The following is a 12,743-nucleotide window of genomic DNA, read 5'->3' as shown; positions in this document are numbered from 1 at the left end:
AGCAGCAATGAAGAATCCTTCTACACCTGAGTGCAACAGTATTCCTGAGTCTCCAGCCGGGACTTGCATGACTGACAGAAGTGAAAACCGAGAGGAAGCTACTAACATGATAAAAGAAGCCCAGGACACCACCAGAAATGGAGGACTTTCATTGCTGCCCTAATCACTAGTGGTGTAACAGGCAGTAAATATTTCTGAAAGAGAGCCCCTTGATTCATATTGCTAAAAAGCTGGAATAAAAAAAAACACAAAACACCAGAGTAATTTTATAAACAACATTTTATCTTTGTAATTGCAAGTATACTTAATGACAGATCACCATTTCTTTTGCTCTATAAGAGCTGAACCCATTAAGCGTTCTTCAATGGTGCTGTACACTTGTACATGGAATGTGTAGTCACTTAAAAACAGGTACCTGACAGATAGAAGACAGACAAGCCCATTTAACCTGGAAATCACTCTAGTATTAGAGTAAAGCACACCTTTGATAATATGCATAGGACTCGAGTTAGGAATAAAAAAAATTAATACTCTTTTTGATGTGGAGAATGTAGAGAAGAGTAGTTTCCTCGTGGCATTAAAAATCCAGAAAATAAATTCTATTTAAAAAGAAAGGTGTATTGTTTTTCAAATTTTAACCAAAGTTAGTCCACTGAGAAAGGAAAAAAAGAAAAAGGGTAATTTGATACTGAAAAGCTGAAGGTGCTTCGACCAATGGCAGGGGAACGAGGGTTAGAGTTTGGTTTTGGAGAATCTGATAATACACACCAGACAATTGTACCCCCATAATTAAGCATAATACAAGCTTCAAACAGCTATCTTGGCCATCTGATTCTCAAGGTTGGCAATGCGTTCATCTTGGCTGGCTACAGTGGCCTTCAGAGTTTTAATCTCCCGCACCAACTCTTCCAACTTGGATTCGGAATTCTAAAAAAAACAGAAGAGGAACACGTTTCATCCATCTTGCACACTGTTGGAATCAGCTCAATGAGCAAAAAAGATAAGCAACATAAGTGAACACTTGAGCCATTGTTAACAAACTGCTGCACATTTCAGCGAAGAACCAGGAAATGCAGTACTGGAAATAGGTAGTAAAATTAAAATTAGTACAGGAATGAAGTGCAAAAATGGAATTTGAAAGGTATCTTGTATAGAGTATCAAAGCTCAAAGCTTTGGCAAGTACCTTGTACCAAACATTGCTACTATTGGTGAGACACAAGAGCTTACCCCTAAAGAAGATCTTTACTTACCCTTTGTAAGTCAAAGCCACCCCTCTCTATTCAAACAAATGGGCTCATTGCTCCAAGTACAGGGCCAAATGTGAGGCAGGTTCAGCTAGTGGTTTCCCCAGCAATGGGGGGAAATGCAGGACATTTATAACAGAATTGCCAACACTTGTCAGCAAACTCAGTTTCAAAAACTGCTAAAACTAATGAGAACTGTGATCCCAATGTTGCAGGACACAAACCCAGTGGCTAATGCAAACAAAATATAATGTATGGGTGGTATTAGCCAACTGGCAAAGGAGAAAATAATGGCCTCTAAAGGACTTGTGGAAGACACTGAGGGTGTACACATTGATGAAATGTTTCAGTTAACTGAATAGGGCAAGAAATTGTTTTGACTAGTGGGGGGGGGGGGGGGGGTGGCGGTGGAGGGATGTAATATTGACCAGAGACCTATACTGGGTGTAGTTTATCGTTATGTAGTATTTATTTTCACAATGTAGGGTGATTGCGTGACACTCAGCTGGATATAAAAGGTCTCATGGCAGAGTAAAGAGCTGTGGGTGCAATTCCATTGGACCCTGGCTAACAATGAGAACTCAACCCACATCTAATCATATCACCTTGAAGTTTATCCCATATCTGCAAATTTACCAGAGCAAATTGGTTGATGCATGGGTCTTTAAATAATTTTTAAGTTCTCCTGCCTTTCATGTCTTCTGGATTGTACCACCAAAGGGGTTTGAGAGCTAATCTGCCTCAAAAATTGTTGACCAACATTATTGATGTGTGAAAGAGAATATATTGACATACGGAATGACTGTGGTACTCTAGCTGCAGCAAGACAGATCACAAAGCACTCCAACAGGTAATTAGAGTGCCTCAACACATCACTGAGATTCAACTACCGGACCTGGAGATAATCCACAACTCTCGATGCCTACGGCACACTCGTAACATTATTAAGGATTCATCCCATCCCAGACACTGTCTGTTCAGTCTCCTGCCATCTGGTAGGAGATACAGAGACATCTTAGCCAAGACAGTAAGACTGAAAAACAGCTTCTTCCTGAGGGCTGTTGTGCAGCTGAATAATGTTTGCCAACAGCCTTTGACCATCGAAGTCACTTGTTGCATGTAAGTACGGGAATTTTTTAAAAATTAAGTCATACTGCAGGTATTGTAAATATCACTTTTGCTCAGACTGCAGTAGCATTGTAACCTTGATGCCTTGTGCAATGACAACAAAGTTCTATTTTATATTTCTACTAGTGCCATGTGCAGGATTCACTTGTTTTTATTACTTTGTTTTCCTTAATTGGTCAAAATTTGACTTAGTTGCACCCTGTGTAATTGAATCTGCATCAGCTGCCTGCCTCACAAGCACAAGGCATTTAATGGATTCTGGGTCAACATTTTCAAACTGACTCTTGATGATTGCAATGTGGCTTTGACTGCAAAACAAGATACTTCTTCCTTAATAAGATCTATCTGCATTAACAAATTAAACCTAAGCAAATTGTTGAACTTCTGCGGATTCGGTCTTTCAAATCAGCTGCCAAATTTACCCATGCATATTCACTGCCCAATGAAATGAACACTTTTGGAGCAGCCGAGTGAACATTATTTTGGAATGTCATACAGATTAAAATGCGGAGCAGTACTAATCTCTGCCTGACAAGGAAGGAAAGCAATAGCAGTGGCTCCACTGCCAGATCCAGCAGAGTTTTCATCTCCTTACTTTGAATGTCTCTATGTCGCTCACAACACGGACTCAGCGGCCACCTACAACAAAACTGCACAAATCTAATCGTCATTGTATGGACAACCAACCAATCACAGATTAAGAAGGCAGCAACTTTAAAGATGAAGCAAAGCTGTACTGAAGGCAGGGATGTGTAACTGTTAATGGGACCAAGCACTACTGGATCTTCCTGAAACTGGCCACCAGTGAAGCAGGGCAATAGATTCTCAGAAGAGAAACGTGTAGTTTTAAGAGAACTGTCTGCTCACTGAAGTGAAACGAGACATTGTTTGAACTGGGAGCATTCATTTCAAATATACAGCTCGAAGAGGACCCAGAATGAAAGTACATCTGTAGTTTTGAGTTCCAGATTTTAAACTATGTTTAATGCCCAGAACAGACAGCATTCTAGCTGAGACTCATACTATGCTGAATTACAGTCTGCCGTAATTTTCCTACTTCTCGCCACTATTAAGCCAAGGGTCCATTTTGAGAAAAAAATTGCTTTCAACTCATCCTTTCTCTCTCAAAATGGGAACCTAAACCTAAAGGCCCTGTGCTCTATGGGAGAATAAAGATTCAAGATCAAGATTCAAGTTTACTTATCACGAGTACATTAAAAAAATACAGTGAGATGTGTCATCTGTGTTAACTCGCACCGAGGGCGAATTGCATGTGCCACCACGTGCTCTGGTGCCAACACAGCGTGCCTACAATGGTTGGCAGTACAACACAAAACACAGCAAACCACAAGGCAACAGCAGCAAAACAAGCCCCGTCCCTCCCTCTCACCCACACATACACAATTCTCCAAGTCCATCTTTATTGCCTCCAGTGCACTTGGAAAAACAGGAAGAATATTACAGCACAATGCAGGCCCCTAGGCCCGCAATGCTGTGCCAACTGTTTAATCTGCACCAAGAGCTATCTAGCCCTCCCCCCCCTTAGTCCTCCATAAGCCAGTCTAAGAGTCCCATAAATGTTTCTAGTGCATAAATGACTAAATTTTCATCAACAAAGCCAGAAGGTAAAGGGGCCATGAAGCATGAACCAAAAGAACTTTGAGAAAAGTAGATGAATTGGAGTTACACTGTACAAGCCCAGCCACAGTTGAAGGAAGGATGACTGGACAAAATTTTGCATTTCTGGTGATACTTTTGCTATGGATTAGAAAACAAAACTACTATATATTTCATTACAATGCAAGGACCAGATTTAAAGGATCTGCATTTGGGGCTTGGAAGAAATGGGAACAGAAAATATTGAAGGGTTGATGATATACTTACTGCATTGGGAGAAGTTCCCTTCAGGGCAGTATTGCCAGTTTCGTTTCTCTTTGGTCTGTCTAAAACGGTTCTTTGAGGTTTAAACTCTCGGTTTTTGACAGGGACATAGCCATCCTTCAGAGAGATGAGAATGGGGTCTTTGTTTTTCCCTTCAAACCATTCGTCCGCTTCCATTGCTGGTTCTGGTCCAGCTGTATCCGGATACAAATCGTCCTGGTAAAGGTCCGACTGGATAAATTATGAAAGATAAGTTAATTTGGAAGAAAGCAAAGCAAAAAAAAAGTATCCATTTGTTGAAAACAAAATGCTAGATGAACTATAGTTAGTGCCATGATATGTATTTTTAAATTAATTCTCCGGTTACTAGTATTGTTGGTATTGCCAGGACTTGTTGAATACCATTGGCCAGGTGGAGGTGGTGAGTGTAGCAGCTACTTGTAAAACAAACCAAACCCACCAAGGGACTGAGTGAGAGATTCAACACTGCATGATGTGCTTCCAAGTCCAGAAAAGTAGTTTTGATTCTTTATTATGAAACCAGCATAGACGAGCCATCAAAATTAGTGTTATCAGAAGAAGTGAAATAAGTGACATAGCGGAATAAGCAAAGTTAGCAGTCAACGAAAAACATCCAAACCCTGTTCAGTCTACCTCTAACTGAACTAAGACAAAGGGTGCATACATGCCTATACTAATTTACTTCTACCGTGCCCAACCCACGTGACAAAGTACTGTAACCCATAATACAAATACATTGTACAAAATAAGACAGAAAATAGATACATGGCCTCTACAGTGAGTTTATTTGAGTTGCTGCTACGTAAATATTAAATGTGAGATATGATAAGCACCGAGCTCCTATTCTACTCTGATATGGGAGATGGTTATTCTTAAAGTAAATCATGAAGGTGTAGAATCTCAATAACCACAATGTGTAACAATAATACGATATAAAATAGGAAGTAATACACCACAGGAAGTCAATAGAACAACCGAATGGCACAACTCAGCTACATGCAATTTTACTTTTCAAAAAAAGACACCGAATTGAGGGCAACTCCCAGAGCACAAGAACAGAGGCAGTAAGGGAAATGGCTCTCTTGATCCACAAACTCAAGATTCACTTTTGGAATCTTGGCACTGCAGACAAGGCCAGACCATACTGCCATGTGATATTAGTATATTACCAGAATGTTAATATTAGATAGGTATCTTATGGATAGGGGAATCAAGGGATATGGGGACAAGGCAGGAACCGGGTATTGATAGTAGTTGATCAGGCATGATCTCGAGAATGGTGGTGCAGGCTCGAAGGGCCGAATGGTCTACTTTTGCACCTATTGTCTATTATTCCAGTCCTGATGAAGGGCCTCGGCCCAAAACATCAACTGTTTATTCAGTTCCATAGATGCTGCCTGACCTGCTGAGCTCCTCCAGCATTTTGTGTGTGTGTGTTGCTTTGGATTTCCAGCACCTACAGAATCTCTTGTGTTTATTCTGCTAAAGTAGTGGTCACCAACCTGTCGATCGCGATTGACCGGTCGATCTTTGAGGCTTTCCCAGTAGATCCCAAAAAAAAAAAGAAAAATAAATGCATAAATACTGTTGAGAGATTGTTTCTGGGTTGTGCGGTTTTAGTTCTGTTCTTTCTACCTAGTGCGCATGCGCATAGCTCCCCTGCACTACACAGTGTACTTCAGTGGTCCCCAACCACTAGGCCGCGAGGAAACAATATGAGTCAGCTGCACCTTCCCTCATTCTGTCATGCTCACTGTTGACCTTGAACACATGCGAGATCATCAGCCGCCTAAACGCAGTGATACCTGCGTGCTAGTAGTCGCCTCGTGCAGCCGGCGGTAAGTGCCGATGCTGCTGGCCCGGAGCACGGACAGATGGGTGCCGCCTCTGAACCTGCTTACGACACTGAATGTTTGTGGGGAACCCGGTGCTAAAATATTCGCAAACGAGCTAATTCGGGCTCAGGGTTTTGTAAGTAGCAGAGCAGCTACCACGCTGCGATCTACTAAAACAAACTTCTGTCGGCCGACAGATCCTACAGGAGGGGCGGGAAGGCCCTGTCACACTCCTCGCTCGGTCAGTCGCTCCCTCCAGACTGCGACCGCCGCAGCCCTGACCTTGTCCTCTCACGCCACCTGCGACCAGCCGCCCCTGGCCAGGGCGTCTGGCGGCAGGCGGGCAGAGGCTGGAGTTCAGGCTGGGAGGCTGTCTAACGAGGTAATGAAGCCTTCAAAACTGCTTCGGTACCCCGAGTCCAAGCACCCTGTATTTAAAGACGAACCTGCTGAGTTTTTTTCCCATTAGAAAAACGTGAGCAGCGTGGGACAGCAGCTAAGTGCTGACAGCCGTGAAAACTGGACATAAAGAATCTGCTTTGAGTATTGCTGTATTCCTGTCATGTTTAACACCCCCCTATGGAAAAAAGTACAGTTGACAATTTGGGGCGAAACCCTTCGGCAGGACTGTCTATCTGAAATGCTGTTTATGTAATAGGTTCAATTAGGCTTCTGATCAGAAAATCAATGGGAAACTTGGCAATGGCAAAGCCACAGAATGCCCAGAGCTGGTCAAATTCCCTCTTGTTGGATACAGTCATTGGCTGGCACCCATACTTACTACTTTATCAGCCCATTTCTAAATGCTGTCTACATCTTGCTATGTGGAAGCATGGATTAGCTTCCACATTGGGACAGTCGGTGTTGGGACTGCTGCTTTTTAAGATGTACATCAATGATTTGGACTATGGGATTAATGGATTTGTGGCTAAATTTGCCAATGATACAAAGATAGGTGGAGGAGCAGGTAGTGTTATGGAAAAAGAGAGGCTGCAGAGAGACTTAGATAGTTTAGCGGAATGGGCAAAGAAGTGGCAAATGAAATACAATGTTGGAAAGTGTATGATCATGCACTTTGGTGGGAGAAATAAACAGGCAGACTATTATTTAGATGAGGAGAGAATTCAAAATGCAGAGATGGAAAGGGACTTAGGAGTCTTTGTGCAGGATACCCTACAGATTAACCTCCAGGTTGAGTTGGTGGCGAAGAAGGCAAATACAATGTTGCCACTCATTTCTAGAGGTATAGTATGTAAGAGTAGGGATGTGATGTTGAGGCTCTGTAAGGCCTTTGTGAGACCACACTTGGAGTATTGTGTGCAGATTTGGGTTCCTTATTTTAGAAGGGATATATTGGGTTCAGAGAAGATTCATGAGAGTGATTCTAGGAATGAAAGGATTACCATATGAGGAACGCCTAGCAGCTCTTGGGCTGTATTCCCTGCAGTTCAGGAGAATGAGGGGAGATTTCATAAAAGCATTTCTGATTTTAAAAGGCCTGAAAAGATTAGATATGGTAAAGATATTCCCCATGGTAGGGGAGTCTAGGACAAGAAGGCACAACTTCAGCACTGGAAGATGCCCATTTAGAACAGAGATGCAGGTAAACTACTTTCGTCAGAGGGTGGTAAATCTGTGGAATTTGTTGCTGTGGAGGCCAAATCATTGCGTGCATTTAAGGCAGAGATAGATAGGTTATTGATTAGCCACAGCATCAAAGGGTATGGGGAGAAGGCAGGGGAGTAGGAATGACTGGAAGAATTGGATCAGCCCGTAACTGAATGCTGGGGTGAACTTGATGGGCCGAATGGTCTATTTCTGCCTCTATATCTTATGGTCGTACAGAAACAGAAGCACGAGGCGGAAACCCGTGCAGGCACAGAATGAATGTACAAACTCCCTATAGACAGTGGCAAGAATTGAACCTGGCTCACTGGCTCTGTAATAGCAATATGCTAACTGCTATGCTACAACACTGCCCAAATTTGTCTTGTCTTTGGGAATAGGATATACCTCTTCATTCCTTATGTGTCGCATCATACGATGTGGGAAATGGTTTGCTATTGTCTTTCTTCCGGGCAGTGTCTTTACAAGGCAGGTGACCCACTAACCGGGACTTATGAAATGCACCAGCTGATCGGAGGGGTGGGGGGGGGGAAGCAGGTGCTACACCTTGCCCAAGGGTGACCTGTAGGCTAGTTGAGGGAAGGAGCGTCTTACACCCCCTGTGGTAGAGACCCATCTCCACCCCCCACCCCCCGCCTAGGACATACTTCAACTATACTGAAACAGCTCTGCCAGAGCCGCATCCTAGTCTGGAGGGCAGGTCTTAGTGTAACAGCTGTGACGTTCCATAGTCTTTGGTGCATCCAGTGATCCCTGTGGTTCCTTAACACCACGTGGAACAGAGGTTATGCTGGAGACCATCCTTTTCGATGACAGGGATCTCAGAAAGCTCAGCAAATGGAGGAATTCATTGCAGACAGGTCTTTAGCAGCCCTGCCCTTGAGGATTGGTATATGGGGGCCTCCTTCCATTAGCTGTTTAAGTGCTCATCATCATTCTCAACTTGTGATTGGAATACTTAGCTTAGTCTACCGCACGTGATTCAGCAGCAAGTTGCATTGTATTGCATGTCACTCAGATTAATCCCCTCAATCTTTTTTTTATATGACTGGTGCTGTTTCCAGCAGAGATGATCCCTTGGCTTGTCAGTAACGGTTGAATGAGGGATGCTCTGAGGCCCAGGGTTACAGGTTTTGATACCGTACACATCTGTCGCAGTTAATGGTCACCAGACAAGCTGCTGGACCTGCTCCACTTTCTGCACAACCCAGCAGCCCTCGGATCGGATTGTGTTCCCACAAGGGCTTCAGGTTGTTCGGTTGCTACTGAAATTAACATTAATTGCTAATGGTTCTACACTTCTGCCTCAAAATGCAGAAGCATGGACACTGAAAGTGTTACTCACCTTCCTTGGCACAGTCATGATGATTGGTTCACACTTCCTTTCATGAAGTTTATAAAACCTGCAAGCAGAAAATAGTGTATTGCATGCTGCAGCTGATAGATACAGGGCTCATTAAAAGGTGCCATTCATGTCTAAATCCTGGTGATTATACTGGGAAAAGAGGGTTACATTTAGTGAAATTATGCACGAATGATGCTTTTAACATTGCAAAAGATGTGGAGATGTAGGAATATGAAGGTTATGGGTTGAAACTGGAAGTTTAAAAAAATCTTTAAAATTTTGAGATCTAACAGTTCAAATCCAGGAACAGAGTTTTGAAGTCTCTGAACAGAGAAGAGAAACATATTGTTACATATAGAGCGTGCAGATTCAAAACTGATTTCAGACCAAATTCAAAATGATATAGTAACTTGTCACATACTTTTCCAGTAAAGAGGAAAATCGCTAATCACGGCAAATCTACGCAATTACAGTGTGCAGCAAGTGAGACACTTCAGCTGTTGAATTGATGTTGAAAGGGAACTGTAAATTTAACCTTGTATAATAATCCTGGGTACACATGACCTTGTTCGGAGGGCTGAACAGGTGCTACACCTTGCCCAAGGGTGACTTGCAGGCTAGCGAAGGGAAAGAGCACCTTGCACCTCCTTTGGCAGAGACGCATCTCCACCCCGCCACCCATACACATACCAAATTATAAAATTCAAAACCTGCCCTGTAACCATCTTCTACTTATAACAACATGAAAGGTGCAGCCCATTAGGTTCATCCAGGAAGAAATGCCATTGGCCCTATTCCCTGCACCGCTTCAAACTGTTCTCCTGCATGCATGCCCTCGCATTGGATCCTTTATGCAATACACTATGGAACAGTTCGATTAATTTCCAATCCAGCTTTGGGAACTCGAAGTGAAATCAGAGCACCAGCAGCAAATCCATAAAATTCACAAAGGGAATGTACAAACTTTGCACCAGAGGTCAGAATTGAACCTATGTCCCTGCAGCTGGGAAGCACCAACATTCTGTTAATAATCCACAACAGAAACATAGAAAACTTACAGCGCAATACAGGCCCTTCGACCCACAAAGCCATGCCGAACATGTCCTTACCTTAGAACTACTTAGGCTTACCCGTAGCCCTCTATTTTTCTAAGCTCCATGTACCTCAATGCACTTTAGTAACTATTTAAGAACTTTTTAAAAGCTATTTATTAAAGCTTTTTGGGAGGGTGATTTTAGATGCACATCATATTTATATTGAGTTAAATACTTATGTAATTAGTTTTGCTACAATAAGTGTATGGGACACTGGAAAAATGTTGTATTTCCCCTTGGGGATGAATAAAGTATCTATCTATCCTATCCAGGAGTCTCTTAAAAGACCCTATCATTTCTGTTTCCACCACCACCACCGGCAGGCAGCCCATTCCACGCACTCACCACTCTGCATAAAGAACTTACCCCTGACATCTCCTCTGTACCTACTTCCAAGCACCTTAAAACCGTGCCCTCTCGTGCTAGCCATTTCAGCTCTGGGGAAAAGCCTCTGACTATCCACATGATCAATGCCTCTCATTATCTTATACACCTCTATCAGGTCACCTCTCATCCAAGGAGAAAAGGCCGAGTTCACTCAACCTATTCTCATTAGGCATGTTCCCCAATCCAGGCAACATCCTTGTACATCTCCTCTGCACTCTTTCTTTCATTCTCAGGTCCTTCCTGTAGTGAGGCGACCAGACCAGGGTAATGTTTTAAAACAATTAAGAAAACAAATTTGCATTAAAAACAATGTTCAATTCATAAATCCAAAACCATGGCTAAACATAGATTACTCCATATGGAGCGTTAACATAGCATCTGCCTATAATAGCGAAACAAAAAAAAACAAATTCTTCTTTTAAAAGCTTTTCAGATTATACTGCGGTACTCTTGACCAGGAGTTCCGAACTTATATATGCCATGGACCCCTACCATTAACTGAGGGGTCGACTGGACCCAGGTGGGAACTCCTACTCTAGATGAAGCCTTAGCAAACTAAAATGCAAATGATTCAGTTTAACTAGGTTTCTTTTAGACCCACAAGCAATGTAAAGTAGACATTCCCAATGCTGGTATAATGGCTGAAATGAAACTAAGCATTCCACAATCTTTTACACCTGTTAGAGGTACAGCTCACTGAGGAATAGCATCATTGAATAGAACACTGTTCATTTGACCTACTGAACTGCATCTGTTACCTGGAAATTTCACATTTGGAAACATCAAGGCCCCTTTTTGGCATGAATCCCATCCCTCGCTGTGGCTCCTTGGTGCTGAAAGTGTTCAGATAATGGACATACGGAGCTTCATCGGTGATCTCAAAGTAACGAATACCGCAGTCACCCTGTTAAGATGGATGCATTAAAGAATTCAGTGCATCATGTGTACTCTTTCAAAGCAGAAATCAAAACCCACAAAGCCTTTATTACAGAGTACAGGGTAAGTAGCAGAAAGAGTAGGCAGAGGAGAATTAAAGCCAGCCATCGTTCAGAACTTTTACATTTTATCTGCTTCTTACTCAGAAAATGCTGGCTCATCGGTAGCATTCCGCCAATTTTCTCTCACATGCCTATCAACTGTACTCTGATTTATCCACCAAGCACCTACACTAGGGACTATTTACAGTAATCAATTAAACTAACAACCTGAATGCCTTTGTGAGATGAGAATGAATCCATGCAGTCACAGCTCCAAGTTCCTGGCTGTCAACATTTCAGAAGATCTGTCCTGGGCCCAACATATTGATGCAATCATGAAGGATATGCATTGTAAATATGTTTTGCTCAGACTGGAGTAGCACCACAATCTCATTGTCTTGAGCAAAGGCAATAAACTTCTATACTATTCTATTCTAACTGAGATGATGGAGGTTCTAGCTCTCCGCGAAAACCCCCACATCTACCTGCACCATTCCCTTCTGCAGATTCTACCTGCGATCTGCAGGACAACCAACTCAGATCCTATCTGCTGCTTCTCCTCCATATCAGTACACTTGAACCACAGGAACAGGAAGTTTTACAAAAGAAAGCTACTGTGGGGGATTTTTAAAGGGGGGGGGAAGGTTTCCCTTTAAAACAATAATAATTTTGTTCAGAAACATTTTGAATAATCACATAAAAAACAGAAGTTCAAGTGAATGAGGAACATAGCCAGGAAATAGCCCGCTACTAATTGTGGCGCTGCACTCTCAACCTGAGCAGGCAACTTCAGTATGTGCAGAATAACCACAAACATCACAAAATAAGCAGCACCTGAACTGTCCGCTGCAGCATACACTTCCACATCAACACAACTACAGTCTCTCCAACTACGTGACAGAGACATTAGCTGCACATTTGCTAATTCAATGGATAACATATGATGAAATACATCCTCCAGTAATCAAGGGATGGAATAACATTTCAGTTGATTGTAAAATTTGCAAAAAAATAATAGATACACACATCTTGGGAGTGGCAATTTTACTTTTGGACTAACAGTACAGAATTAAAGAAGAGAAAGAAAACTGCAGTTAGATAATCTTATTTAATCATTTAATTGATTCCTTTGTTTAATAATTGATTGGAAATCTAATCAATTACTTCCAAGAGGACCACAAGCTTGCCACGGTTTGGAGGCCTG

General features: G+C 42.4%; 1 protein-coding gene across 1 annotated transcript in view; it reads right to left on the bottom strand.

The window, feature by feature from the left end:
• Positions 1–261: 261 nt before the first annotated feature.
• Positions 262–12,743, bottom strand: part of coro1cb (coronin, actin binding protein, 1Cb) — a 174,996-nt gene continuing 162,514 nt past the window's right edge. The window contains exons 8-11 of the mRNA XM_059987928.1: positions 11,321–11,466; positions 9,082–9,139; positions 4,258–4,485; positions 262–927 (exon numbers count right to left, since the gene is read on the bottom strand). Of these exons, the coding sequence (XP_059843911.1) occupies positions 808–927; positions 4,258–4,485; positions 9,082–9,139; positions 11,321–11,466 (552 nt within the window). The 3' untranslated portion in view covers positions 262–807. The remainder of the gene's footprint in view (positions 928–4,257; positions 4,486–9,081; positions 9,140–11,320; positions 11,467–12,743) is intronic.

The sequence above is a fragment of the Hypanus sabinus genome, chromosome 13, assembly GCF_030144855.1.
Source record: "Hypanus sabinus isolate sHypSab1 chromosome 13, sHypSab1.hap1, whole genome shotgun sequence".
Lineage (NCBI taxonomy): Eukaryota > Metazoa > Chordata > Chondrichthyes > Myliobatiformes > Dasyatidae > Hypanus > Hypanus sabinus.
The sequence above is the reverse complement of the archived record's forward strand: the minus strand, read 5'-3'. Positions and strand labels throughout refer to the sequence as shown.